The sequence below is a fragment of the Camelina sativa genome, chromosome 4 (assembly GCF_030686135.1).
Source record: "Camelina sativa cultivar CO46 ecotype springtype chromosome 4, ASM3068613v1".
NCBI classification, from domain to species: Eukaryota; Viridiplantae; Streptophyta; class Magnoliopsida; order Brassicales; family Brassicaceae; genus Camelina; species Camelina sativa.
Window position 1 is genome coordinate 20,214,503 of NC_141883.1, and position 26,602 is coordinate 20,241,104.

The 26,602-nt window shown below is 36.2% G+C and overlaps 6 protein-coding genes, 1 long non-coding RNA gene and 1 pseudogene across 14 annotated transcripts; 2 read left to right on the forward strand and 6 right to left on the reverse strand.

Moving 5' to 3' along the window:
- Nucleotides 1-6,833: 6,833 nt before the first annotated feature.
- On the reverse strand, nt 6,834-7,504 carry LOC147946011 (uncharacterized). Its single transcript, XR_015596229.1, has 2 exons — nt 7,191-7,504; nt 6,834-7,094 (listed from the first exon to the last, which is right to left on the reverse strand). It is a non-coding gene; the product is annotated as an uncharacterized LOC147946011 (long non-coding RNA).
- A 341-nt stretch (nt 7,505-7,845) lies between these two features.
- On the forward strand, nt 7,846-9,858 carry LOC104783930 (putative F-box/FBD/LRR-repeat protein At3g49040). Its single transcript, XM_087509089.1, has 4 exons — nt 7,846-8,037; nt 8,183-9,047; nt 9,125-9,259; nt 9,379-9,858. The coding sequence occupies exons 1-4, from the start codon at nt 8,024-8,026 to the stop codon at nt 9,688-9,690; spliced, it is 1,326 nt and encodes a 441-aa protein (XP_087365215.1). The 5' UTR covers nt 7,846-8,023; the 3' UTR covers nt 9,691-9,858.
- Nucleotides 9,859-13,137: 3,279 nt separating this feature from the next.
- LOC104780731 (uncharacterized) lies at nt 13,138-16,129 on the forward strand. Of its 2 annotated transcripts, XM_087510416.1 has the most exons (6): nt 13,138-13,463; nt 13,888-14,561; nt 14,672-14,730; nt 15,037-15,165; nt 15,377-15,512; nt 15,604-16,129. In XM_087510416.1, the coding sequence occupies exons 2-6, from the start codon at nt 14,229-14,231 to the stop codon at nt 16,000-16,002; spliced, it is 1,056 nt and encodes a 351-aa protein (XP_087366542.1). In that variant the 5' UTR covers nt 13,138-13,463; nt 13,888-14,228; the 3' UTR covers nt 16,003-16,129. The 2 variants fall into 2 exon arrangements, with proteins under 2 accessions (XP_087366542.1, XP_010503553.2); XM_010505251.3 differs by having other exon boundaries at nt 13,163-14,561.
- Nucleotides 16,130-16,680: 551 nt separating this feature from the next.
- Nucleotides 16,681-18,684, reverse strand: LOC104783931 (uncharacterized protein At3g49055-like). The gene is made up of 5 exons (XM_087510417.1): nt 17,807-18,684; nt 17,628-17,704; nt 17,415-17,526; nt 17,193-17,309; nt 16,681-17,101 (listed from the first exon to the last, which is right to left on the reverse strand). The coding sequence occupies exons 1-4, from the start codon at nt 18,047-18,049 to the stop codon at nt 17,256-17,258; spliced, it is 486 nt and encodes a 161-aa protein (XP_087366543.1). The 5' UTR covers nt 18,050-18,684; the 3' UTR covers nt 16,681-17,101; nt 17,193-17,255.
- LOC147946012 (uncharacterized protein At3g49055 pseudogene) lies at nt 18,050-18,574 on the reverse strand (annotated as a pseudogene).
- A 1,040-nt stretch (nt 18,685-19,724) lies between the features above and the next one.
- On the reverse strand, nt 19,725-20,201 carry LOC104783933 (agamous-like MADS-box protein AGL97). The gene has a single exon (XM_010509028.2). It carries the CDS (start codon nt 20,199-20,201, stop codon nt 19,725-19,727), a length of 477 nt encoding a protein of 158 aa, XP_010507330.2.
- A 290-nt stretch (nt 20,202-20,491) lies between these two features.
- On the reverse strand, nt 20,492-25,011 carry LOC104780732 (U-box domain-containing protein 32). 7 transcript variants are annotated; one of them, XM_010505252.3, is made up of 11 exons: nt 24,866-25,011; nt 24,459-24,730; nt 24,083-24,204; nt 23,845-23,966; nt 23,656-23,760; nt 23,311-23,456; nt 23,042-23,205; nt 22,681-22,827; nt 21,790-22,317; nt 20,973-21,695; nt 20,492-20,896 (listed from the first exon to the last, which is right to left on the reverse strand). In XM_010505252.3, exons 2-11 carry the CDS (start codon nt 24,631-24,633, stop codon nt 20,714-20,716), a joined length of 2,415 nt encoding a protein of 804 aa, XP_010503554.2. In that variant the 5' UTR covers nt 24,634-24,730; nt 24,866-25,011; the 3' UTR covers nt 20,492-20,713. The 7 variants fall into 7 exon arrangements, with proteins under 7 accessions (XP_010503554.2, XP_087366538.1, XP_087366537.1 ...); XM_087510412.1 differs by having other exon boundaries at nt 24,870-24,998; XM_087510411.1 differs by having other exon boundaries at nt 23,308-23,456; nt 24,866-24,958.
- Nucleotides 25,012-25,153: 142 nt separating this feature from the next.
- Nucleotides 25,154-26,523, reverse strand: LOC104783935 (UPF0496 protein At3g49070-like). The gene is made up of 2 exons (XM_010509030.2): nt 26,397-26,523; nt 25,154-26,317 (listed from the first exon to the last, which is right to left on the reverse strand). The coding sequence occupies exons 1-2, from the start codon at nt 26,443-26,445 to the stop codon at nt 25,236-25,238; spliced, it is 1,131 nt and encodes a 376-aa protein (XP_010507332.2). The 5' UTR covers nt 26,446-26,523; the 3' UTR covers nt 25,154-25,235.
- Nucleotides 26,524-26,602: the final 79 nt, after the last annotated feature.

Sequence of the window (26,602 nt, forward strand, 5' to 3'; positions counted from 1 at the left end):
AAAAACAGTTTTCGATTAAGACTACTTGAACAAGCTAGTCTACAGAAGCAAAGACAGAAGTTGAGGCTATTCAGTCAGTGCTACATTTCACATGATCATCATGGTTCGAGAGAATTGTCTATGTTTCCGCTGCGACTACAAAGGTATTATTTTGATGATCATGTTATTGCATCTGATCAGTTTTGCTTCCCATTGTTCAAAGGCTGCGATTTGAAATGAAGCACCATGCTTGCTAGTGCTAATGAGGTTATGATTGAGTTAAGAGTCATCAGGTTCAAAGAGGATTTTAAGATGTTCTCACAGTTGTGTTCTCAAAGAAGTGTTCTCACAGTTGTGTTCTCAAGGAAGTGTTCTCGGCTCAGAACTAGTTTGTGTTTCGTCTTCAGAAATTAGCTGTCCTGTGCGTACGGCAGGCTTTGATCCTGATCCTATTGGCGACAGCGGTACATTTCTGAAGATGGGTTAACTAGTTCTGAACTACTCTCATATGTGTCATTGTAACCAAGTAATCATTGTCAATGGTTTGATGGCTGATATCGTGTTCTCGTTTTATGATTTTCGTATGTGTGAAGTTTCTGCAGTGTTCAGGCAAGTCTGAGCAGACTCTTAACATCAAAGCAAGAGGAGGATCATTATTTTGCATAATGAGTTCTTTATTGGACTATGCTCTTGATATGTTACTTTTTACCTTAGTTATGTACTCAAGCAGAGGGAGCTTTTATGGCTGCCTTGCAGGATGAGTTAGTGCCATTGATTGCTTGAGTATCAAACTGCGCTTAAAAGGGAGACTTCTTGTACTTACTCCCATTTGCTAGTTGTTGGGTCTGCTATGCTTGTGTCATTGCTGCTGTCACAACTTGAAGGTGTTTGATAAATGCAGAAGATGGCGTTACATTCAAAATCGAAGGTTTGATGATGATGAGTTGGTTTCATTGTATGAAGTGGAATATCAAACTGAGCTATAAAGGGAGACTCTCTGATTTACTTCCATATGCTAGTTGTTGTTGTTTCTATGCTATGTCGTGGTTGCAGGCAACACTTGGAGGCGTTTGATATTCACTGAAGATGTGATCAGGTCAAAATCAGGAACTTGATGGGTTATGATTAAGGGAGAGCAAGAGTCCTTCAACTCAGTCAACAAGGGAGAGATTGATTTGTGTGTTGACCGAGTTTGAAGTTGTTTGAAACGGATGTGCCAAAAGAAACAAGAACATGATATTTACAGGTTGCAGATCATCAACGTTTGTCAGTCCTACAATTCAATCAACAAGGGAGAGATTAGAGATACATTGTGTTGACAGAATTGTAAGACTGACAACAAGGCGTAAAGGAGCAACTATTGAAACAGAAGAGAGAAGATCACAATGACAGAATCCTCTTAAGGAAAATGAAGCTGCCAAAGATTATGCTACAACATGAAAGCTTGAAGATCATCAAGTGAAAGAATAGAGAAAGCTTCAGTTCTATAACTCAGTAAAAAAGGGAGAGATTGAAGATATATTGGTGTTGTTACTAGTTATACAACACAAGAGAGATGATCAAGAAGCAATGAGTAAACCTGATACAACCAAGAGTACAGACACAGATTCATTGAACGTTGCAGTGAACAAGTCTGATACAAACACATGTTCAGACATAGAAGCAGTGAACAAGATGGAGCATGTGTAACCCGCTACATACACAGACGCAATGATTCCTCATGAAGAGAATCAGAGAATACTAGCTCAGCCAAGACAGCTCAATGTGAAGTCACATGGAATGAAGTGACATGCTGAACCTTGGAGTCTTATCGAGAAGATCCAAGAAGTGAGAGCTCAACCAGTCATGCTTTAAGCTCATGAGAACAAGTCATTCATTAGCAGCTGCGTAAACCTGAAAAGCACAACAGAGCAGAAATAGGTTTTAGCAGTTGAGTATACTTGAAGTGCAACAGAGCTGAAAATAGAGCATACAACTTGTAGTGGCTGTGTAGTGCAACAGAGCTGGAAACAAGGTAAACCTCGTGAAGAAGTTGTGTAGTGCAACAGAGCGGAAAAGCGTCAAGTTGCAGCAAATAGTGGAACGGCTGTGTCAGAAAAGCATGTTTGTGTTAGGTGCGACAGGAACAAAAGTATGGTCAAGTTGACAAAAAGAGAACAAGCTTTTACCCAGAAGAAAAGAGGAAGAAGCTTGTGGAACCTAGGGTTTGTGGAGAACTCTAAGAAGTATAAAAGGAAGAGGTGGTAACAAGAAGCAGTTTACACATCCTAGACCTAAAATTGAGAGAAGCACACATGTTGTGTGTGGTGTTGTCCCACCAGTAAGATAGAGAATCTGCTAGTGGTTTTTGTAGAGGTTCACAATCGTCGGAAAAGACAAAAAGTGGTGGTTCCTTTAGTTCATGTAGATTAGAGTGGTAGGCACAAGTGTGTGCTAGATACCATTGGCAATTATGACTTTTGCGTTCTAATTCTAGTGAATGATTTTGGATTTGGTCCCGAGGATGTAGATCATCCGAACCCCGTTAACAAATCTCTTGTGTCGTCTCTTGTTAAGCATCGCACATACAGATCTGTCATACAAATCTGTAGATCTAGCAAGCATCTCAATCTTTCATAAGCGTCAAAAAAGGTTGTGGCAGCAACTTTCTAACATTATATCACAGGCGTCTAAGCTAAAAGATTCGACAGGTGGAAGTTGTTTACGTAAGGAAGAAATCTCTAAATTGTTTGTGAAATATCAGTATCGGTGTTCTGTTTTGGAAATTGTGGCGTGATTCAAATCCCAAAGATATCTTTTCAAAACGGTGTGACATATCAATGGCCTTCTTTAGATGGTGACACCGTGAAATAAACTTCCAAGCAAAGGCACGTATTTCTTTGACCTGGTCTTCTTATTGAACTATGCTCATTGAGATGTATGTGGCGTTCATTTTTTTTACTTATAAATCACAAGAAGTAGAGTTTTCACCACATTTGACACCTTCTGCATAGGTTCATCTATGTTTCAGAAATAGTAATTCAAAGTTTTAAATGTTGCTCATTTTCTGCATTGATAGGTTGCTGCCATTATACCTATTGTGCATTTGATTGCGAAACTGGAAACATCTGGCGAAGGAGTATTGTCTATGGTTTTAATAGCGAAGATCAAACTCATATCAGCATTGTATGTTCCTCTCTTTTGGCTCCATCTATTTCTGTGGTCTTTTCAACTCACTTCTCAAGGCCTTGTTATATCTGATTCTGATGTCTGTTTAAAGAGCATGCTGACAGGTTTGTGCTCAAACTGCTTTTTCTGAGTTGTTGGCGCAACATTTCAAACTTGGTTATAGGTAAGACCATTGTTACTTACGTTTTTTCTTTTCCTGCATGTCTTTGCTAATTTTCAAAATTTAGTAGCGGATTTTATCGTTCTTAAATCTACAGTCGGCAATGAATCTCCTTGTATCTTTACTTGTTCGTTCTCATGTTATTCAAAGAGTTTATCACAATGTCACATTTTGCTTATAATCTATTGGGTTCTTTTGCAACATGTCTTTGTACAAGAATTTGCTGTTTGCGGAATCACTGAAAATGCCATGTGTGGAGCCGAAAGAGAAGACAAATAATTCAGTGTGCTCCACCCAAATTAACTTGGACAGCTGATTCAGATCTGAAGGATATCTTTACAAAATGGTGTGACGTATCTGTTTTGGATGGCTTTATCCACTCAGTTTCTTCTTTAGATGCTCAAAGTGAAATAAACTTTCAAGAAAAGGTTTGACCTAGTCTTCTTATTCTTATTGAACAATGTTCATTTATGTGGTTTTTCATTTGTTTTTCGTATAAAGCATTGGCAGTAGAGTTCCACACCACACTTTACACTTGTTGCTTAGGTGCCTCCATCTTTCAGAAATAGTAACTCAAAGTTTTAAATAATGCTCATTTTCTGCATTGATAGGTTGCTGCAATTTTTTACATATGGTGCCTTTGATTGTGCAACCGGAGACATCTAGCGTTAGAGTTCGTCTATGGTTTTAGTTAGAGAAAATCAAACTCATCAGAAATTTTATGTTCTCTCTTTTGGCCCAATCTATATCTTTGATCCTTCCAACGAACTTTGTCATAAATATGCTGACAGCTTTGTGCTCAACCTGCATTTCTTGAGGTAACATTTTTCGCCTGGTTATTTTCTCTGCAATTGGGCTAACAGTGACACTGTTTCCTGTATTAAATGTTACCCTGTTCTGTGTAAATGTACTCAGGTGTAAGTTCCTACTGGTAAAATCTTCGATAAGCTAGTCTTTCTAGAGCTACTTACATACGAAATAGAGTGGTGGGATCTGCTTTCGATCATGCTCGCTAGTTCTCCTAAACTACAAATCCTCTCAAGCTCACAGATGTAAGCAATTTCACTAGTCGACTACCTCTTTTTTTTGTTTGTTTCCACATCTCTAGTTTTAGGTAATTTGTTGAACTAGATGACATAAACTGCATTGTTCTCAGGTATAACTGCGCGTGGACAAAAGAAATCCGTACGATCGGAAATGGAATCCACCAAAATGTGTACCGGAATGCTTGTTGTTTTTTTTTTTTGAGACATTCGTGTGGATAAGATGCTAGTGAAAACGAGAAGATGAGCATGAAGTTGCCACATACATACATCTTTAAGAACGCAAGACGCTTGAAGAAAGCAACTCTCTCCACAAAACCCATCAAGAGGGGAATGCTCGAAAAGTTTAAAAAGAGACGTGAGATGCTTAACGAGTTGGCTAGCTAGAGTGCTAATGTTTGGTGGACCTTTTGAGAGTTTTGAGGAAGAGATTCAGAAGATTATTACTTTATATAGTAGTGTAAAGAGTAGATTCATTTCCATTGGAAGTTCTAGTTTTTGAATATCTTGCATCAAACTAGAAGAGTTTTCTCTCAAAGTCTCAATGCTAAAAGTGCTTCAAAAGATTAGCTAGCTTAGAGGTTATTACAAATTACAGTATTATTAAACTAACAGAGTATTATCTCCTTTGGTTAGAAAGAGGTTAATACAAAAAAATTAAACTAATATTGTTTTTAAAATTCAAAATATTATTTTGTTAACATTTTGGTATTTTATAATATCATTGCTATTTTGTTCTCTCCTACATAATACAAATAACCCACTCACATACAACCATGAACACAGATAAGGGACAAATTCGGTAAAAGGAGTGCTTTCCAATGGAAAGTCTTACATGCTAACAAATAAAATCTCATATTCTCAAGTCTCAACAATGGAAACATTCAATAAAGATATGATTTGTTAGTGAAATTATTTAACTTAAATTAAAATAAAAATAGAAAATAAAGGAAAACTAAACCGTTGTCGTAATCTCAGGAATACAGTAACAAAGTAAAAGCCACCTTATTTTTCTCAGTTTCGTTGTTGTTATTCTAATTCTTTACCTCTCTCAAAAAGCTACAACTATTGAAATCACAACTCAAATGCTTTGAGATCATAGGAAGCATGCATTTTTAACTTATTTAGTAGGTTGGAATGATGAGGTACCGTTTGGCATTTTGTTATTTGGTTCTGGCCTTGCTTTCTGAATCATCGGCTTACTCCAATTCAGAAGAGGTTTGTGAGCTAGTGAGATTCACATTGAACATGGAAGAGAGCACAAGAGTACCTAAGCTTATTCTACTGCAGTTGAATTCTATTAATCAGGAAGTTAGGCTATCTGCGAGAGGAGGTCATGCACACGCGTCTCCTTGTTTGAAATAATAATTATACCATATGATCGATTGACAACTTATTTGATCTTATATATATAGGCTGTGCAAACGCCTACACACACTACAAGTGGTTTAGCTCAGATAGTAGAACTGTCTCTGTGACACCCTATGGGGTTATTCGGGGAAAGAGGCCTGGAGTAGCCAATGTGAAGGTCGTATCCTTTTGTGATCCTCAATACTATGATCTGGTAATTTATTTTTTGTCCCCACAATATATTATATATGTATAGTGTCAATTATATCATTTACATTTGTTGTTGTTGTTGTATTATGATGTGTAGGTTGTTGTCAAAGTTTTCGGAATTCAAGACATGTGCTATGACATGGATGATATGAAGGCCAATTTAGACTCTATATTATCGAAGCCAAGTATTTTTAAGTTCACCTTACTTGAGTACATAATGTTCCCATTGGCGGGCCTCATTGGTAACCTCATTTATGTATTTTACCCGGCAAAGCCTCGTATTGAGCCATGTTCATCTACAACTCACAACGACCAAGAGGTCCAAGACTGCCGCAGAACAAAGCGGATCCGACGAACCATACTAACAACCATAATGGTGAAGAAAAAGATATATAGACGCCGGTGGTTTTATCGGCCATACATGATCTCAAGTATAGTTCATTCTCCGGTTGGGTAAATTTGATTCTGTTTCACTTGTGTCGAATTAATCATGCTTTTTAGTTTCTCCAATGATAATTTCGTTTGAAAAAGTAAGTCTACATTATATTAATGAGATACCCATTGGATATCTCATATTCTCATCAGTGGAAATATTCAGTAGAGATATTATTAGTTAGTGAAGTTCTTTAAATTATATTAGAAATAGAATATTTTTCATAACCTAAAAACAAGAAAATAAACAAAATATTTTATTATCTTTTAAATATTGTAAAATAAACATAGAAACCTAATGTTAATTTCCCAAAATTTTCTGAAAATAACTCATAAATTAAACTAATCTTATTATATAAAGTTTGGTTCTCAAAGTTAGTAACTCACTAGATCGTGACACGTGTTAGTTTGAATGATCAGATATCAAAACTAAAAACTCACCAGAGATCGTGTCAGTTTTAATGATTACATATCCATTATTGAATAATACGTTATTTAATTAATTATTTACCAAATAATCATCAAATCCAAAAGTTGTATTTATTTGGTATAATAAAAATAAAATTTATCCTAAAGATGAGTTAAAACAAAATTTAAATTAGAGAAAGAAAACCTATTTTATGCATACATTTTAAAATTAAAAATTAATTTCAATCCTCAATTCTTGGTTTCTTCCGTTGATCATCAATTGGTTCTTGACGTTCGTCACATTTTTCGCGTTTGGTTCCACAATTGACATCGTCTGAATTTGTCTAAACAGATATAGATAAACCATTAACATATTAAGTGAAATAATATATTTTATTTAGCAAACATAACACATCATAAAATATAATATATACATTTACCTTTCTTTCGTCTATAATCTTTGAGACTGTAAAAATTTGATATGATGTATCAAAATCATACTTTTTAACCTGATTCTCGAATAAATAAGTATTTCCAACAATTGAATGGACACATGTGGGAACGTCTTCTAACTCTTGTTCGCCCGGATCAATTTTTATCCATACAAGTAAAGAGACATATAATAGTTGGCTTAATTTGTTCATATGAAAATTTTCTAGGTGGTGGTAAATAATATATTTGTAACATACAATATACATAAATGTAAAAAAGCACACTTTTAATGGTAACATACATAAAAGATTTGTATATGGATATAAATCATTGTATTATAGCAAAAAACAATTTTTATAAATAATATACAATAAATTTTAATATATTTTTATTTATAATAGCATATTATTTAATGTTTGTACTTTGGCAAAATTAAAATTTCATTGATTTAATGTTTATGCATATTTTTTATAAAATTGAATATGATCAAATTTAAATAAGATAATTTATATGCAACTAATATATATCATATTAGTTTTTAATACTATAAAGAGTATTAAATGTCAAATTAAAAATAAATAAATAAGTGGTATGGTGATGTATTAAATTCTGCAGGGTTCCTTCAACTATATTATATATAGGATTCGCCCTAGGTCAAGAGTTAAGACCAAATAAACCTATTCCCCTTTTTGGTTTGTCGGCTGAATTCAGTTTAATTCTGAACCCAGAAGATAACTCACGTACGTTGTTACTCTTTTAGTCGGATTCGGTGTTATAGTCTGCGTTTGCCTTTGGAGCACTGAGAAAGCACCTTAGCAAATCGTTGTCTGTATTAACGACAATGGAACAACAATGGTATATGTTGCTTTGTTTCGTTTATGTTTTTTTTTCTACTCTCGAATCCCTTTCTGTATATGATATTATATAATATATCCTTGAACCCTAATAAATCCTAAAACACTATCATACGTTCTTTAAATTTTTTAAATTTCTTTTACAGCGAAAGTGGTTGTGAATGTTTGAGGAATGGAGATGTTGTGAATGAAGACAGAATCAGTGAGTTGGATGAAGATCTGCTTGTGCATATAATATCTTCTCTTCCGACAAAAAGTGCCGTAGCCACGAGTGTTTTGTCTAGACGTTGGAGACATGTTTGGAAGACGGTGCAAAATCTCAAGTTTGTTTCTATTAAGTATCACCGTACCTTTACAGAGGATGTTTACAAATTTTTTCTGTTACATAAAGCTCCGTTTCTAGAGAGTTTGCATTTGGAAATTAGAGATAGATATGGTGCTTCGAATGTTGGAATATTGCTCGTAATTGCATTCGCACGCCATGTGCGTAACTTGGTACTGGATTATGTTGGCAGTTTATTCTGTTTTCCGAGTGTTTTCTGCATTGATAATAATACACTCGAGTCCTTGGAACTCAAAAACTCCGTTATTTTGGATTTTCCATCTCGGGCTTGTTTGAAGTCCCTAAGAAAGCTGCACCTTTACAAAATACATGTCCATAACGAAGACTCTTTTTGCAACCTTTTATGCGGATGTCCTAATCTTGAAGATTTGGTACTTCATGGAGGCGAAACTTACCTTGGGACTGTCACTATTGCGGTGCCATCATTACAGAGACTAACCATAGATAAAGAAAATAACTATGGAGGTGGTGAAGGTTATGTGATAAATGCCCCTGCTTTGAAATACTTGAACATCAACGGGCTGTTTTATTTTGAGTATTTTCTGATTGAGAAAGCGCCAAAGCTGGAGGAGGCAAAAGTCAGTGACGTTTCTAAGATAGACAATGAGAACATTATGGAATCACTAACCTCAGCCAAACGTCTTTCCTTACAGTTGTCACCCTTCGAGGTAATTATTAGATTTAATATTTTCTTTGCGGTATTGGGCTAACATTGTTTTGTGTACTAATGTTGCCTCATGGACAGATCAAGTTTCCTAGTGGTAGCATTTTCCATCAGCTAGTATATTTGGATCTGCATACAAATAATAGGAAGTGGTGGAATCTACTTTCGTTCATGCTTAATGCTTCTCCTAAGTTGCAAATCCTCAAGCTCACCGACGTGAGTAATTTCATTACTAATCAGCTACCTTTTTGTTTGTTGTCGTTGTTGTTGTTGTTCAAAACTCCACTTTCATGTACTTTGTTGATCTAATATTACATAAATTGCATTGTTCTCAGCTAGATATGTCTTCTAACAAAGGAAATCGGATCGGCCAAAAATGGAATCAGCCGAAATGTGTACCCGAATGTTTGTTGTTCAATCTTGAGACATTCGTATGGATAGGACACGAATGGCAACGAAAAGATGAGAAAGAAATTGCCACATACATCTTAAGAAACACAAGACGGTTGAAGAAAGCAACTTTCTCCACAAAACCCATCGAACCGGAAAAGCTCAAAAAATTGGAAAAGAGACGTAGGATGCTCGACGAGTTGGCGAATGTGGACAGGGCTTCAAATTCATGTCATTTTGTGTTTGAATCCATGTAATTAATGTCTTGAAAACATACTATACTAGAAATAGGCTCGGGCATTGATTTTATTTTTATAAATTATGATATATCTTAATTTAGAATTATATTTTTTAAATTTATTTTTTAATATGAAATGTTTTTTTTAAATGTTTAATATGTGGTCTTTTATATATATGGTTCTCAATGTTTTGACGCAAAATAAAATAATCAAAACAGATCAGAATTTATTTTAATCAAAGTAATTAAATCCTTCAAAGATTTGTTGTTTTAGATTTTCTTGTTTATTGATAAATTGTTAGGTTCTTATAGCATTTTCAATCCCACTCTATTTTAAAATCAATACTCTATTATAGAGTAACATTTGCTCTAACCCTACTTAATATCTTACTCTAAAATAGAGAAAATAGTATGATTACTCTATATTCAACTTTATTTTTTACACTAAATCTAATTTAGAGTAAAAAATAGAGTGATACATTAAAATACAAAACTATGCATTATTTTAGTGTAAAAAATAGAATATACATTGGAGATAGTTTTAGCACACATGAGTTTGTGTAGAGACCATATATGAGCATTCAAACGAAAATTGAATATTGAAAACAGTTTATAAATGTTACCCGATAAATCTCATATTTTCCTACATATTTTCCAAAGCTTTAATATATGGATGAGATCAAGACAGATATGATGATTCGCTAGATCTCTATAACCAAAAAATTATTATAAATATTTGATAAATATTTATCTTTTTGCGAGTGGTTTTACAACTTTATATAACCTTTAACTCAATCTTAATATTTGATTTTCTTTTTGACTCCACAATATGTTGCTACGATTTGATTTTCTTCAGTTAGCCTTCTAACAAACTTCTTGTGAATTAGAAACTCTATGGAATGCTTAAAATGTGTTATATTTCTATGATGATGGTTGTTTCTCGGTCCTTCTCTCTATTCTTATTCATTATGTAATTTTAATTATCAAAAAAAAAAACTCCAACATGTCAATTGGTGTAGATGGAAGGGAAGACAAAATCAGAAAATTGATATCAATAATAAATACATTCAAATTGATTTTCTGACATAACTACATTTTAAATTATATCTAAATAACAGTATTTTTTAATTAACTATATTTGAACTTATAATATCTATATGTTGATTTTTTCCATCAGTTTTTGATGATTTTCATGATTTTAAAATACGATATGTGCGAAGAAAGAAATCAAATCGACTCAAATAAACTAAACTTCTGAAACCTGAATCTTGTACTATACTAATGAGATTATATATCTAGACAATATGTTTTACAAGGTAACAAAGGAAACACTAATGATTATCTTGAATAATTTAATAAGTGTATTCCCGATTTACCATATCCTCTAGTGTTTACTCTCTAATCTCGTAATCACCCTTAATCTTGTAAAAGTTTTTCAGGGAGTTGAGGCGGAGCCTATTGACGTTATTAATCAGGCGGCCAATGAGAAATTGTTATGGGAAGAGGCAAAGTCCTCCTACTTGGAATCTATAGATTATTTGCCTTTGGAGGTTCGGGATCCTTCTCCTCGGTGTCAGGTTGATTGATCTTGGAAGGCTTCAGATCCTTTTGTGGGTTTGGGCTGGTGGTTTTGTAATAGTGAGGATACCACACTGCTAATGAAAGCACGGAGTCAGCGATGCAGTCTTTCCTCCCTACACTCAGAGTTTCAGGATTTGATTTGGGCGATGGAATCCCTTCTGGCGGCGGGTATTGATTGTCAAAGTTTCGAGACGGATTATGCAGATTTAGTGGCGATAGTGCAATCTCCCGCTGAATGGCCCGCTTTCTCTAACATGTTGGATGAGTTCAGCTTAATTCGACCATCCTTTCCGTCCTTCATGCTTTCACGGATCCCACGGCCGTCAAATGTACGGGCAGACTGCCTTGCTTGTTCTTCGAGATCTTTATCTTCTGAAACTTCTTTTGTAAACTCTTTCCCTCCGCTTTGAGCAACATTGAGGTTATCTTCTAGATTAATGTTTGGTCGACAAAAAAAAAAAAAAAAAAAAAAAAAAAAGAATGGAATAATGCATACTAAATATGGTGCGTGCCATAAAAACTTATGAAATATCTTGTAATATATCTCGCATTAAATTTGAATAAAATTCATAGAAAGAAAAGTGTGTCAAATTTAATGTTTTTTATATTTGATATATAATATATGTTTTCTAATCATTTTAAAATAAATAGTATAATTACCGTTAAATTATTTGTATTTATTGTTTCTGTTATTTCATGGGGTGATTAAGCAATTATATTATGATACCATTATGTTATTTTTATTTTAGTACATACGTTTTAAAGACAGTCAAACTGTAACTTATATAATATTAAAGACAAATTTAATTTTATCTGAGTTTTTTCTTTAATACAATATATATGATTATTGAATAAAATGTTATTTTTAACTATATTAGAACATATTCTATATTTTTAAATTAGTTTGACCAGTAGTTTTATTTTTAGGTCATATGGTATATGTTTTCATTAGAAAATATATTATATGTTAAAACTAAAATTTGGAACAAATATATTTTTGTAACAATGTTAATTTTTTTTAAAGCAAACTATATATACATCATATAAGATATAAATAAAATGAAGTATATAAAAAATATATTATATGTTAAAACTAAAATTTGGAACAGATATATTTTTGTAACAATGTTAATTATTTTTTAAAGCAAAATATATATACATCATATAAGATATAAATAAAATGAAGTATATAAAAAATGTTTAAATTAAGATTAGTGAGAAAGACATCTGTTACAAATATAAAGCGCCAAATGTCGCATTGTGAGACAAAGTTAGAAAAAACCTTCTCATGTTAGATAGGGTATTACATAGCCATTGGGAATAATTCTAACACATATTCAGCCGTACCGGCAAGTTAAAATCCGATCCTCAACTATACCTATTGATAATAAGATGCTAAATCTTGGTTATATGTTGAGGAAGATATTATTCTAACAAAAGCTGAAGTTATGTTTTTGTATTGTAACGACCTTTCTTCCACAAGAAATGAAAATCTGAACCTTCAAGTTTGTGTAATTTTGATCCAAACCACAAAGCATGCATTGCAATTGGTCACAAAGCCAAACCAAACTTCTGTTTTCCGTTTGGGATTTGCGCAAACAAGTGTCTATCGGTTCCATGACTCTTTTGACCTCTAGGTGATAGGTAGATAATCTAAACCAGTAGATAACAACAACTTTACCACCTAATACTTTTGTTGAAATTAAACTGAATTTACATTTGCTGTAATTGAAATCTTTTAATTTATGTTGTATCATCAAAAATCACCAAACTGCTTTTTTTTTTCCTGAATAAAAATGAATTTTTTGGATCAAAATGTACATTAAATTTAGAGAAATTTACAATTACAACAGTTATATTAAACCTATCCAACGACTGATTATACAACCATTAAATTCTCATTTTTAAGTGTGATTGTGTAATGTGATTAATTTGTCTGAACACTAATTATCATCAATACTCGTAATTTAAAATCTTTAACTAAAAAGTTGTTAAAAAACAAAAATTAGTATTTATATCTCTTCTTCACACAACAAAGCAAGGGGAAGGAAGCTCCAAAGCTCTGCAAATTTTACCCAAAAAGTTACTGTCAGATATAAAAGGTTAGCAAATTCTAGAGCACGAGTCCAGCGAGTTGCCACCACGAGCTCGGCGAGTTTTGCCTCATCCCTTCCATTGCGTGAATTTCATTTCTTCTTTCCATCTTCCACGGCAAGAAGAAACTTACCTTTTCTTCTTTTTTTTATTCTACAATTTCCCTCAAATTCATAGACCTGGATTTGTGCTTTTAAGCTCATCCTCTATCTCTTTGATTTATTGTAGTGAGATCTAAGTCCTGTAGCAATTAGGAACTTCAATCTTCAGTTTCATCTTACTTTGAATCTTTCATTACATTGTTTTTCCGATTCACAAAGTTTGACTTTTTTTTACTTTGGTTTTTACTTCAGTCACTTTCTTGTTCAAGATTCTTCAATTGGGTATACTAAAGTTTCGAAATTTCTTGGTTTCAACATTTAAAGTTTATGTTTTGATCCTTGAAACCTTAAGGCTTTTTGCTTCGTTGGTCTATGATGATGATGGTGTTATAAATCTGTACTGTTAATGTCGATTCTATGTGGTTGTTGCCCTCTTTTAGAATGCGTTTACTGTCTTGGCTGTGCACGTTGGGGTTATAAACGCTGTCTTTACACTGCTGGTCACGACAGTAAAGATTGGGGGCTTGCAACAACTGATGAGTTCGAACCGGTTCCTCGGTTTTGTCGTTATATTTTAGCTGTTTACGAGGATGATATCCGAAACCCTTTATGGGAGCCTCCAGAAGGATATGGAATCAACCCTGACTGGTTGCTTCTAAAGAAGACTTATGAAGACACTCAGGGTCGTGCTCCAGCTTATATACTGTATCTTGATCATGTTCATGAAGATATAGTTGTTGCGATCCGGGGTTTGAATTTGGCCAAGGAGAGTGACTACGCAATGCTTTTGGATAAGAAGCTTGGTGAAAGGAAATTTGACGGTGGTTATGTGCACAACGGGCTGTTGAAGTCTGCAGGTTATGTGTTAGATGAGGAATGCAAAGTTTTGAAAGAATTGGTTAAAAAGTATCCGAGTTATACTCTGACTTTTGCTGGACATTCACTTGGATCTGGTGTTGCTACAATGTTGGCTTTGTTAGTGGCTCGTCATCCTGATAGATTGGGGAACATTGATAGAAAGAGAGTTAGGTGTTTCGCTATTGCTCCTGCAAGGTGTATGTCGTTGAATTTGGCTGTTAGATATGCTGATGTGATCAACTCTATCATCCTTCAGGTGTGTCTAAATTTCCAAGACAAGTTTTTGGCTTATGCAGTAAAATGGCCTAAGTTCATTCTAAAAGTTTGAGTCTAAAGGTTTGTGTGTTTTAAATCTGTTTCCTTTAGGATGACTTCTTGCCCAGGACAGCTACACCTCTAGAAGACATATTCAAGTCTCTTTTCTGGTAAGGCTATCTTATCATGTTTCAGATAATCATCTGTGTTTTCTTGGAACATTCGCTCATGTTCTAGTCCGCTAAGTACGGCAAAACCCCCAAAAATATGTCTTTTATATTTGGCATGTTTGTCTGGGACAATTTAGGCTTTTTGGTAGTCTTGTGTTCTCATGATGGAGAGTTCTCTTTTGCTACCCAAAAGCTTTTGTTAGTTCACTTTGTCCTGTAGAACACCTTTCATTACTCTCCTTACTTGTAATGGCTTTGTGCTTAGTATTTTGGGTTTTGTTTTTTTTTTTTTTTTTCTGTGGACAGTTTGCCATGTTTGCTATGCATAAGGTGCATGAAGGATACATGTGTTCCAGAGCAAAAGATGCTCAAAGATCCTAGGCGGCTTTATGCTCCTGGTCGCATGTATCATATCGTTGAAAGAAGGCCTTGCAGGTACATAACACACAAATGTTTAGATTTACACATAACTTAAAGGACTATGGTAGTAAAGCCTTGCAGGTACATAAAACAAAAATCTATAGCTCACCTAGTTTGTAATTTCCAGTCTCTTATGTGACATTAAATTGAAGACACATCACTGTTTTGTTCTGCCATTTCATGTGGCTAAATGTGTTTTGAAGTTGACCTTTTTGGTTTCTTACAGATTAGGAAGATATCCACCGGTGGTGAAGACAGCAGTGCCAGTAGACGGAAGATTCGAACACATTGTTCTTTCTTGTAACGCAACTTCAGACCACGCCATCATCTGGATCGAACGAGAAGCTCAGAGAGCTCTCAACGTAAGTGTTCATTATCAACCTCATTCAGTCATTTGATAACAATTCCTCTTAACAGGTTACTATGCTAATTTGCCTCTGTATATTTCTTCAGCTAATGTTGGAGAAGGAGAATAAAATGGAGATCCCAGAGAAGCAAAGGATGGAGAGACAAGAATCATTAGCCAGAGAACACAACTTGGAGTACAGAGCAGCGTTAAGACGAGCAGTAACGTTAGATGTTCCTCACGCAGAGTCAATGTCCTCTGAGTACGGGACATTCGACAAAGCTCAAGAAGACGAAACCGAAGAAGAAGAAACAGAGGAAGAAGAAGAAGAAGAAGAAACAGAATCGATTGCACCAATGATGGGTGAATCATCATCATCCTCTCTTAGACCATCGTACAGGAAAAGACGGAACCGTGGAGTTAGTTGGGACGAACTGATCGAAAGTCTCTTTGAACGAGACGAGTCTGGTAACTTGTCATTCGAGAAATCAGATTTGCATCAATGATCAAGATTCAGTGTTCTCTATCTTATGTGAATTATATTGTATTGTGTAAAAAAGAGTTGCTCATTACAATCATCATCATACAGACCACATTGGTCTGAAGTTTTTATTACAGATGATTTCTCCTAAACTTCCAAATCGAACTTTAGGGTTTATTTCTTGGGTTGAGGAAGAGAACAAGAAGATCTAAAAGCTTCTACCTGAGACTGACACTTCGAGTGATCTCCTTTGTTTTCTTCTAAGCATTTCTTCAGCGCATCCACATCGCACGATGAAGCTATCTTCTTCGTCGTCACTGTGACATTGTCTTGTTTCTTCTCTTCTCCCATCGTCTTCGCCGTCGTCTTTGTTAGAGGACTTTGTTTTTCGCCGCCGAGGAAGATGTGTTTCTGCTTCGGTTTCTGTTTCCCTAAACGACCCCGTATAACTGAGTGAAACGTGTAATGTTATATGCTTCTCGTCCAGCGTGAGGTCCATCTGAAATCTGACGAGGAGACTCTCTAATTCTTTAAATGACACCGTTTTAAGTTCTACTATCGTCTAGGAAAAATCACAAGCTTCTAGTTTCTTACTTCTTAAACACGCTACAACCCTTTCTACAGCAATAACAACATGAAGGATAGACATAAAATTTGGTCTTTGATATTTTTTCTTGCAGTGTTAGTGTTTTTTTTAATGGGCTTTTTCTCGCAAACATTTACGTCTTTCGATTTTATATAAATAAATATTGAGCTTCTGTTGTCATGGTATACACAACTCTTGTCCAAACACTACTAGATCACGCATCATATCGTAACAATGAAGAACTGACAGTAGCGGTCACAGAAGCAGCTGTAGGTAAACGCCACAACGGCCAACACCAAACATACCTAAACCTTCTGCCTCTGTGTTCTGTAGACTCTGCTTCGTCCAGTTGGCGGTAGAGATGTTCAATGCGGCTGAGAAGCTCAGCTATTCTTCTCTCAGACAATCGCAGAGATTTCTCAGCTGCCTCTTCTGCTGCCATTGCAGCTTTGGCCAAATCTTCTTTCATTTTTATTTTTCCCTCTGATATCACCAATGCTGATCTCAGCTTCTTCACCTCAGCCTTTAAAACCTCTATCTGATTTTAACAATGTCATGTGTTAGTTATGGTTGTTTTTATTGGTTTTAATAATAAGGTTTTTTAGTTTGGAGTAGTGAATGAAACTTACGAGGTGATCGCGTACTTCGACTTCACGCTGCCCTGCTTCAACTTCTAGTTCACAAGCTTCCCTCTATCTATTTACTTCTGATTCAGTTTCTCTTATTGCTTTCACTAGCTCTTCCACCTGTTGGTTCATTAAAAAAAAGTTTTCTTTAGTAAGAGATTCGTGAAAAAATTGAGAAAACATATAGAGGGAAGACAGAAGCTATTGATCCGCAAATAACATTACGTTTTGAGCAAGATACTTCTCTCGGTTTTGCAGCTTGTCGATATATACCGTGTTCTCTGCTATTTTCTTAGTTTGTTCCTCTGTCAATTTCTTTAACCGCTCTTCTTCTAACCTGTCGAAACAACAAGAAGATTCCAACTCTTTATTTTATCAGACGTTTCTCTAGAAACACTCACCTCGCATCTATATGTTGAGTTCAAGAAATAAACTTACCTTGTATCATCCACGGATATCTTTAGTTGAGAGATCTCTTGCCGTAGATTCTTCATTGTCTTCTCTATTGCTATAACCTGTTCTTGCCGTAGGTTCCATTATAGTTAAACCTTTGTTTGATTCTTTCTTGATGCTAAAAACAAAGAATCACAAGAATGTGAGTAAAGTAATAAACATACCACACCATTCTCTTCTTCTTCTTCTTCGTCCTTCACAAGGTTTCCTGTTTCTGAGCTTTCCTGTGATGGTTCCCTAAACCCAAACCCAAAACCTATCCTCTGCAACCCTCGTCCTGCTATTTGCTCATTCATCTCTTTCAATTGCTTCTCTGCAGTTTGTTTCTCAGACAAAGCAGCCCTTAACAAGACATTGATGTCTCTGTTCTCCTCTTCCAAAACCTCCACACTTCTGCCTAGCTCCATCTAATTCTTCTCCATAGTTCCCATGAACGTCTCTAACTTTGTTTCAACCTCCTTGACTAACTCCAAAATTGACTTGGAATTGCATTCCTCTGTTTCCATTTTTCCACCTCTTCCTTCTTTTGGAACATCCTCTTCGTTTAAGCATCGGATCAATTTCGACAAGCGATCTTCCACAGATCCTACGAGTTCCGCAGTTTTCGTAAGTACTCTGGATTTCTCCTTCGTCTCTACTTCCAATTCATAGACTCTTACTCTAGAAACTTCAAGATCTCTCTTCATTTCCTTCCTAACCATCCCAGTCTCATAAATCCCAGCTTCAAGCTCACGGTTTCTTCGCCTAAGTGCATCTCTCTCGTAAGACAACTCACGGTTCGCTCTAATCAAATCAGTCTTCCGATAACTTGCTTCGAATATCTGGCTTCGGAGACGGATATAGTCAGAGTCTAACGAGGAGTGAAACCATTGTCGGAGGTCGTTGTCTTGATCGGAGATAGGAGAATCCGAGCGGTTGACTGTGAAATCCATGGGAGATAATGATGATGATGGTATTTGGTGAAATTCTCCATAGGTGAGAGGACACAAAGAATGTCTGATGACTCTGATTTGCCATTTACCTAACAGTCAAATGACACACTGCAGATTAAAACATCTCTTCAACGCTTTATATTTTCTTTTTGGCGGGCAAAAACGAACGACGTCGTACTATGTGTATCAACGTAATAAAATAGAGAGATTGGTCTCTCCCTTCCTGTGTTATGCGTTTGTGTGCTCGTTGGCTCTAAAGTTCTCGTTTTTAGTCTATCCCTTCTTGTGTTCTTCGTTTTTTCAATGTGGAGAAGAAGAAGTATTGGGTTTATAACGTTTTTTTATTCTCGAACACTCACTGTTTCATTGTTAAAAATATTAATATGAGGCTTTTGATTTATTTTTCTTGTTTAATTTCTTGGCTTCTTTCTGATACCAATCTCACTTATCTAACTGTTAAGTAGATTCTGTAATGGCCTTGAGACGCACTCTATCCCTCAGATCCTTGTTCAATGCTCGCTGCTAACAACCATCTTGTAGCGGCATCATTCTTCGTGGTAATGGTCGTGAAGAGAAGCCAAATTACCAGCTCGATGATTCTCTCTCAGCATCTCAGAAGCTCTTCTTCACATTTCTCTCTGTGTGATCCTTTTGGTGTCTCTATCTATCATCGCTCTATGTCGACTTTACATTTTCCAGGCTCAGATGTGATGCAGCATATAATGGGCTTTACGTGAGTGTTTACGGATTTGGATCCATTAGATTTGTTAGCTTATTTTAATTGTTAATTATTTATTTTAGAAAAGATTAGGATTAGAATATTTAGTGTTTATATCTTTCCTTAGTTTTAGATTTGAGTTTATCATAAAGGGTGTTATAAAAGGGATCAAAACCTCACATATGTAATAATCGATTATTGAATAAAAAAGTTTTAAAAGAGCTTTGCCTAAAGCCCAGAGATGAGGACTCTCAACCCTAAGAGCTTGTGTTCAAGTTCTACAAGGTAACACAAGCTCTACAAGGAGGACTTGCAAAACCAGGTCCATATTGTTCCTAAGAGCTTGCGTTCAAGCCCTATCATTTTTGCTTCTTCGTCAAGTTACGACGTTCTAAGCAAGATCCGTTTGAGAATCCGAATTCTCCTGGAGATCTAGTGTTCTCGTCCGTTAATTAAGCTTCCGCTCTCTATCAAGATGTGAATGATGTTGCTAGAACTACTATAGATTCGGTGGTGGAACTCCAACTCCTCCTTGAGATCGTGTAACATCCTCTTCATGGAATCAATCCCCTCAGCCAGTTCCTCCGCATTCTCCGAATTGGCGAGACTCTCGTCTTCCCACCAAAACCCTAAATTTTCATCATCGACATCCCGAGTCGGAGTCGGAGTCTCATCAGCGAGGAAAGCAGCGACAATGCTATCCACAGATGAATGTCCAAAAGAGTAAAAAGAGTTGTGTGAATTAGCAGAAACGGGAGTAGTTATGATTGCAATTTGAGCGCCGGAGAGAAGACAGAGCTCCGACGCTTTGCTGAAAAGGCCCTTCCTACGTTTCGAGAATGTAACAGCTCGTGGTTCTTTCCCCTCAATCTTCTTCTCTGTATCTATTTTCCTCTTCAAGCCCCCCATTGTTATTGATCGATGTTTTCGAGAGACGATCGAGTTACAAACCAGAGAGAGAGACGGTCAAATTACAAACTGAGTTTAGGGTTTTTTCGTGTTTTTTGCGTGTTGCGACTGTTGTGTTGAGAAACAATGTATACTATAGTAGTATTTATAGTGAGACTTTAGCCTCAACTCTCCTTCTTCCTTTTCTTGAACGCTAAAAAAATCACCTGAACTCCTTTTCCTTTTCCTTTTTGGAAACATTAAGCGTTTAATTAATTAATTGTTTACTTTTAAAAAAAAAGATAAGTAAATTAGGTTTTAATTAGGTTTTAACTAAGAACTAAGAACTTAAAATATGTTACAGTAAGTAAGCTTCCTTTTGTGTTACATAACTGCGACACATAATATATGTAAGGCTTATATATATTTCATACGTTGGGGGGTGACTTTACACAGTGACAATCTAAAAAATTGGGAGTTGTTAATGCCTGCAGCAATATTTGCGTCTGAGAAAAGAAGGCAAAAGAAGTAAATCACCATTGGTTTTGCCAATCTTGGATAGCTAGATGAAGAGCGTGATTAGGTATGAGATTGCAATCTTCCATCTTCAGGTTTGTCATCGGTGACGTATCGTGCCCGTTTGCTAACCATTCTCTAACCGCTTCTGCTTCGTAAGTGAACCCATCTGCTGCTATCAATGGATCTTTCATCACTTCCTGTGATGCCAACAAACATTAAGTTAAAATTTGTCTTTATTCCCTGATCAAACTCAGTTTGGGCTTTAATACTCACCTGGAAAATGGGGCAGAGGTAATGAGAAGGAGGCTTGCGTGGAACTTTTGGGTCAGCGTATGATGTTTCTGATGAAGGAACTTCTGGTGCCTTCATTCGATCTATAAACCGTAGAACCACTGCTAAGTCTGGTCGGTTCATTGGGTTTTTCTTACAGCAACGGATGGCTATATTAGCTAGCTTTTTGCCTCGTGCGACTGGCCAGTCTCCTGCTGAATTATCCAGAACTGCACTGATGTTATCGTTCTCCACAGCGCATTTGACGTCTCTCAGTATGCCAGAAACAGGTCTTCTGGTGAGAAGCTGAAGGAGAATGATCCCAAACGCGTATATATCTGATTCCAGAGTCATTTCCCTGGAAACAAAGTAATGTGGATCTACGTGAGGATCAGTTTTGTCGAATCCATCAAGCGGAATCAGCTGAGAAACCCCATAGTCGTTGATTTTGGTGACGAGATTGGAATCCAAAAGAATCTTAGATGGCTTTAGGTTTCCATGAATGATGCAAGGTATGTTTGAATGAAGAAATAGGAGGGCAGAGCATATCTCAGAGGCAATCCTGATCCGAGATTCCCATGAAAGTGCAGGAACGTTGTTCTCAGATGCAAAGCAGTCTTCTAGGCTTCCGTTAGGAATATATTGGTAAATGAGAGACCGAGACTCTGGACAAGCACCCATCAGCGTTACCAGATTTGGATGCCTTACCCTGCTTAAAATTTCCACCTGAAATCCAAAATATAATCAGAATTTGTAAGATGTGTATACATATATATATATATATTTAGTTTTGATTTTCTACAGACATAAAGTCCTTTACCTGACGCTCGAACTCAAAGTGATTCAGGGATCCATATGAGGGTAACATCTTCACAGCAACTTGAAGATGTTGAAGATTCCCTTTGTAGACACTTCCGTATCTGCCTTCTCCAAGTTTCCAGGATTGATCAAATTCGTTAGTAGCCTCATTGATTTCCAGAAAAGAGTACTCGAGCATTTCTGACCCCGAAGAATCTCCAGTATCTCCTTTAATAAGTCTTCTCAGTGCGTTCACTTCCTTTACTGCGTTCTCATGATCGATTCGAATCTCATCCCTTTTCTGCCTAAAACTTTTCAAGAGCTCCATAGCCGTATCAAATTTCTCACCATGTTCTCTTTCCAAGTCTTGTAGTTTCCTTATCTGACTCTCTAACTCAAGATTTTGACCCTGAACCATTTGAAGTTTTTTCATGAATCCGTTGTTCTGCTCTATTACCATTTTTACTTCATGCTTTTCTTTTTCCAGAAATTCTTCCAATTTCTTTCTTTGGCTCGACTCCTTAATACATAAGCCTTCCAAGGCTTTAGCCTGTGAAATGACATGATAATAAAGTTTAAAACCGGGAAAACAAGTTTGACAAAGTGTCAGCTTAAGAATCTGCAACACTGGCATCAAGCCATCAACTATTCAACCATAACTCTTGACATAAACATATATAACGCCATCTAAGGAAAAATACATAACGCCCTTATGAATCCTACATGGATCTATCAAGTGAAGATGTTCTGTACCCAGTATTAGCAATCTACAAATCCCCAGTGAAATATTTCTTCATGTAAAGCTTTTTTGCATGTGGTAACAAGACGTACTGATATAAACACACAAGTAGTAGATATGGATCGAGAATCATCTGCATATCTTTAATAACTGAGAAATGGATGGGAATATAACCTTGCATAAAGCTTCCGTGGTACTGGCATCCTCTTTCCATTTGTTCCCACCTTCCCCATAGACCGTTCTCTCTGATTGGCCAATATCATGCATGGATTTGTCATACCTATGAACTTTGCGTGCTACATCCCCTTCACGCTCTTTTTCCTGAAATTCCGCAGGATTAGCCGATTACCAGGTGGTTAAAATGCTAGCTCATACGAAAAAACTATACATCATCATGTTCACTTTAAGTAGAGCTTTCAATATATATTGCAAAGACAAATTACTCATAAATCGTTTCGTTTTAAAACATCAGTGTCTTATCGTTACTGCATAATCAGTATCTCAGTAGAAAAGTAACGATGAAGCAAACTCCTACCTCAACATTTGAGGTAGTTAATGTATCTGAGTCAGCCAATTCTGGGCTAACAGGCTCTGGACCAACCGGCTCTCCGATGGAAGAACTTGAACCTGAAGAAAAATGAGGAGGTGGTCTCAGTTCTACCTTTTCTCTCTCCAATTGACCTGTGTCTTTATCACCATCTGCACAATTCTGTAATAAAGTTACACGCATAGACAGATAAACCTGACTGATAACAAAAGATATGATATGCAGAGGGACCTTGCAAAATCCAAGGAAACTGCTACCTTGTTCAAGGAGGCTACGCCAATATCTTAATCTTCTCCTCATATAAGAGGATTCCAATTTTTCTGATTTCCTCGTCTCAGTATCTGAATCCAGCTGTACCAGGGGCGGCATTGTTTGTCTGTTATTACTATCCTCATTTGACGCCCTATTTTTGAGAGTAACTCGTTTAGCTAAATGAATAGAGGTAGAAAACAAAAACGAATAGTAGAAGCAGTTGATTGAAGGTAGTAGACCAACTTAATTAGAGAGCCAAAGTCCAACATATGTCGAAGTTTCAATAGATGTATCTTAATAGTTACCTTATTCACTCTTTCTGCAACTTTTGAAAGGAAAAAAGAACTTACCTTGTAAAAATAAGGTAACCTTTACACAGAAACCAGATATGGCAGGCATCATGAGCTTTTTTGCAAACGAAGATAGCTTTCTTGGACTTTAGATCCGTCATTTTCCTGGCATTTCAAATGTAAATTGATTTTAGAGGTAAAAAAAAAAAAATTAAAAAGCATAAGATAAAATATAGAATCATGTCTTACCATGAGTAATGCTTATCTGATGCCGCTCCCATAACTAACCACTTAATTTTGTGCCGAGCAATTAGGTCTACGATACCTTCCTCGATATTTTGGCCCGCAATGCAAAGTTTACCTGTTTGAACCTAAAAAGAACTATGTCAATTCATTAAACCTTGACCACCAAAACAGCTAACTGATAGCTAGTGTGAGATTACAATCAATAACATTACACGGAAGGAAAAAAAGAGAGAAGTGATACCTCAGTTTCAGATAAGAGTTGAAGATAAGAATTCATAAGCTCATCAACTTTGGGTTTCTCAACGCGCTCAATCACCTTGACATCATGCTTTTTAAAGCTACCACCAACAAGTTTCTTGTGCGCTGCAGGTAAAACAAGTCTTTAACATCCTTGGCAATGAACAATATAGCTAATCTAATCAACATTATAACCAAATTATACTTACAATAAACTCAAACACCGTAGTCGTGAATCATGAGCAATATATGGAAAGGTTCGATTCTATCTAAAAGGTTATATAATCCAACAGACAGATCTATCTATATCATAATTCACAATTCACCAGAGAGAACTAAATTAGAAAGTGAGAAAGAGAAGAAGAAGAAGAAGATCTCACTCCAGGAGGCAGGACGAGCAGTTCGATGAACGTAAAGCAAGCAAATCTTCTTGCCGGAGAAATTACGCGCCGCCCATAACACAGTGGTTTTGCTCCTCTCCACATCTTCCGCCACCGCTACGAAGATCGTCTCATCCACATCTAAGACCAGTTCTTCTCCACCGATTTCTCCCATATTAATTTTTTTCTCCCCCTTTTTTTTTTTTTTTGGGGTCTCTCACTCTCTAATAAGCATTTGTTCGATTCTTCTCCATATTGCAAAAGCGACTTTACTAAAAAAAAAAAAAAAAAAAAAAAAAAAAAAAAAAAAAAAAAGTGGAACTCGTGAGATTCGTCGAATTGGAATCGCCTTTTTTTTTTATGGTTCTGACGAGTCGATGACTCGGTTTATGAGTCAACCGATTTACCTACAATTGGAGGACAAAGAGAGGATATAAAAAAAAAAAGTTGCTTCTTCAGTTTTTTTTAATGAATTAGTCTGAGAGAGAGACTCTCCTAACACAAACCAAGAAGAGGTCGTCTAAAAAAACTCTAATTTTCCTAATTTTGCGACACGTGTAATTTGTAAATTGGAAATTTTGGGACATCTTTTGACAAATGTTAAAATTTCCATCATTTTTACTATATAAAAGGTAAGTGTGTGGGTTACACATTAATGAAAAAGACATTGCCATTTTTCTTACAAATATACTAAAAATTCAAAAAACTATGTAATGGATGTTTGGTTTTTAGTATAATATAGTATTAACAAGGGAAAAAAAAAAAAAAAAAGAAATACTACAATTTTGTTTTGGATTTGGGAGCAAAAGAACAATAAGGTGGACCATGAGAATCCAAAATCTCTCTAACAACAAGATTCCTTGCACGATTGATAGTCATGAAACACAAGTAGATATGTTCTTCAAGCTCATCAAGTTCTTCACCGAAGCTTTCTTCACATCTTTTCAACTCTCGACCCACTTCTTCACTTCCTCGAACCCGACCCGATCCTCTCCCTACCCAAAACTCAGCCAATGCTCGAACATGGTCCACTTCGTCGTTAATCCGTGTTACTAGTCTGCTTATCGTGTCTAAATCACGGCTTAATATGTAAGTGCCTTTCGCAGCCACGTCGAGCCGAGCCGCGGTTTTCGTCAGCTTGTTCCTTAGACCGGCTGGTTTGAATCTTCCGGTTAAAAGAGTCGGACCGGCTATAAACAAAGCAAAGGCGTGAGAGGCTATGGTTACTATCAATGTAGTGGTTAGAGCCAGAACGAGGAGCCCTGAGCTATGAGTTAGTCCGTTGATGAGTTTGAGCTTAGCTCGTGTCTTGTCTCGGCTGGACTCTAACCGTTTTAGCAAGTCTAGACAGCCGCATCTGATTAGCTGGATCCGAGAACCCGACGAGATAAACGGGTCGAACCATCTTGATAGCTCGGTGAACTGGTCTATAAGAGCCAATGAACTATGATTCTCTGTTTGAAACTTTGGTTTTAAAGACTCGTATTTAGAACGGAGGCGATGAATGTTTTTAAGTAGTAGCGTGCAAAGCAAGAAAGCGTTTGCGGTCTCCAAGAAGTAATTAGAGAGAAGAGTTCGGGTGGATCGTCCAACCCGGGATACATCCAGTATCCGGGTTATGGCATTCGGATCAGGGTCTAGGAGATTGTGTGCGAAGAGGCGATATGACATGAGACGAGCTGCTGTGGAGGATGATTCGATCGGTGATGATGAGGAAGAAGACACGGTGGATTTTTTACGGCTTAAATGTATGACTCGTGTCCAAAACTGATTGTATGATTCTGTACGGAAGGCGTTTGCATATTCTTCTCGGACATCGACATCATCTTCTTCTTTGGGACTTGAACTACTAGCCGAAGCTATATCAAATAGTTACAAATTAAAATGTATTAGAAGAAAGTACATGATTAAAAAAAAAAAATGTCAGTAGTATTTTACCTATAGATGCAAGAATCCTTTTGATCTTTGATGAAACTTTTATTCCCATCTTCAAGATCTTGAATGAAGCAAATTCTTTTTTGGTTTTGAGGAATGAAGCAAATCTTTATGGTTTCGAGGTGTTGTTGGGAGAAGATAATGAGAACGACCAGAAGGTACGTTGTTATTATATAGTCCTTCAAGTGATATGTTATTTTAATGAAACT

Excerpts from the sequence above, each read along its gene's own strand:
- LOC104783930 (XM_087509089.1), top strand. Across the intron at positions 9,048-9,124 it reads TACAGTTGTCACCCTTCGAG|ATCAAGTTTCCTAGTGGTAG; the intron begins GTAATTATTAGA and ends CCTCATGGACAG. Across the intron at positions 9,260-9,378 it reads AAATCCTCAAGCTCACCGAC|CTAGATATGTCTTCTAACAA; the intron begins GTGAGTAATTTC and ends CATTGTTCTCAG.
- LOC104780731 (XM_010505251.3), top strand. The coding sequence starts at position 13,854 with ATGTCGATTCTATGTGGTTGTTGCCCTCTTTTAGAATGCGTTTACTGT. Across the intron at positions 14,562-14,671 it reads TCAACTCTATCATCCTTCAG|GATGACTTCTTGCCCAGGAC; the intron begins GTGTGTCTAAAT and ends TGTTTCCTTTAG. Across the intron at positions 15,513-15,603 it reads AAGCTCAGAGAGCTCTCAAC|CTAATGTTGGAGAAGGAGAA; the intron begins GTAAGTGTTCAT and ends ATATTTCTTCAG.
- LOC104783931 (XM_087510417.1), bottom strand. The coding sequence starts at position 18,049 with ATGGAGCTAGGCAGAAGTGTGGAGGTTTTGGAAGAGGAGAACAGAGAC. Across the intron at positions 17,705-17,806 it reads AAGAAGAAGAGAATGGTGTG|GTTATAGCAATAGAGAAGAC; the intron begins GTATGTTTATTA and ends CGGCAAGAACAG. Across the intron at positions 17,310-17,414 it reads AGAAGTATCTTGCTCAAAAC|GTGGAAGAGCTAGTGAAAGC; the intron begins GTAATGTTATTT and ends ATGAACCAACAG.
- LOC104783933 (XM_010509028.2), bottom strand. The coding sequence starts at position 20,201 with ATGGGGGGCTTGAAGAGGAAAATAGATACAGAGAAGAAGATTGAGGGG.
- LOC104780732 (XM_087510411.1), bottom strand. The coding sequence starts at position 24,633 with ATGGGAGAAATCGGTGGAGAAGAACTGGTCTTAGATGTGGATGAGACG. Across the intron at positions 23,967-24,082 it reads AACTCTTATCTGAAACTGAG|GTTCAAACAGGTAAACTTTG; the intron begins GTATCACTTCTC and ends AGTTCTTTTTAG. Across the intron at positions 20,897-20,972 it reads ACCTCTGCCCCATTTTCCAG|GAAGTGATGAAAGATCCATT; the intron begins GTGAGTATTAAA and ends TTGGCATCACAG.
- LOC104783935 (XM_010509030.2), bottom strand. The coding sequence starts at position 26,445 with ATGGGAATAAAAGTTTCATCAAAGATCAAAAGGATTCTTGCATCTATA. Across the intron at positions 26,318-26,396 it reads AAGGATTCTTGCATCTATAG|CTTCGGCTAGTAGTTCAAGT; the intron begins GTAAAATACTAC and ends TATTTGATATAG.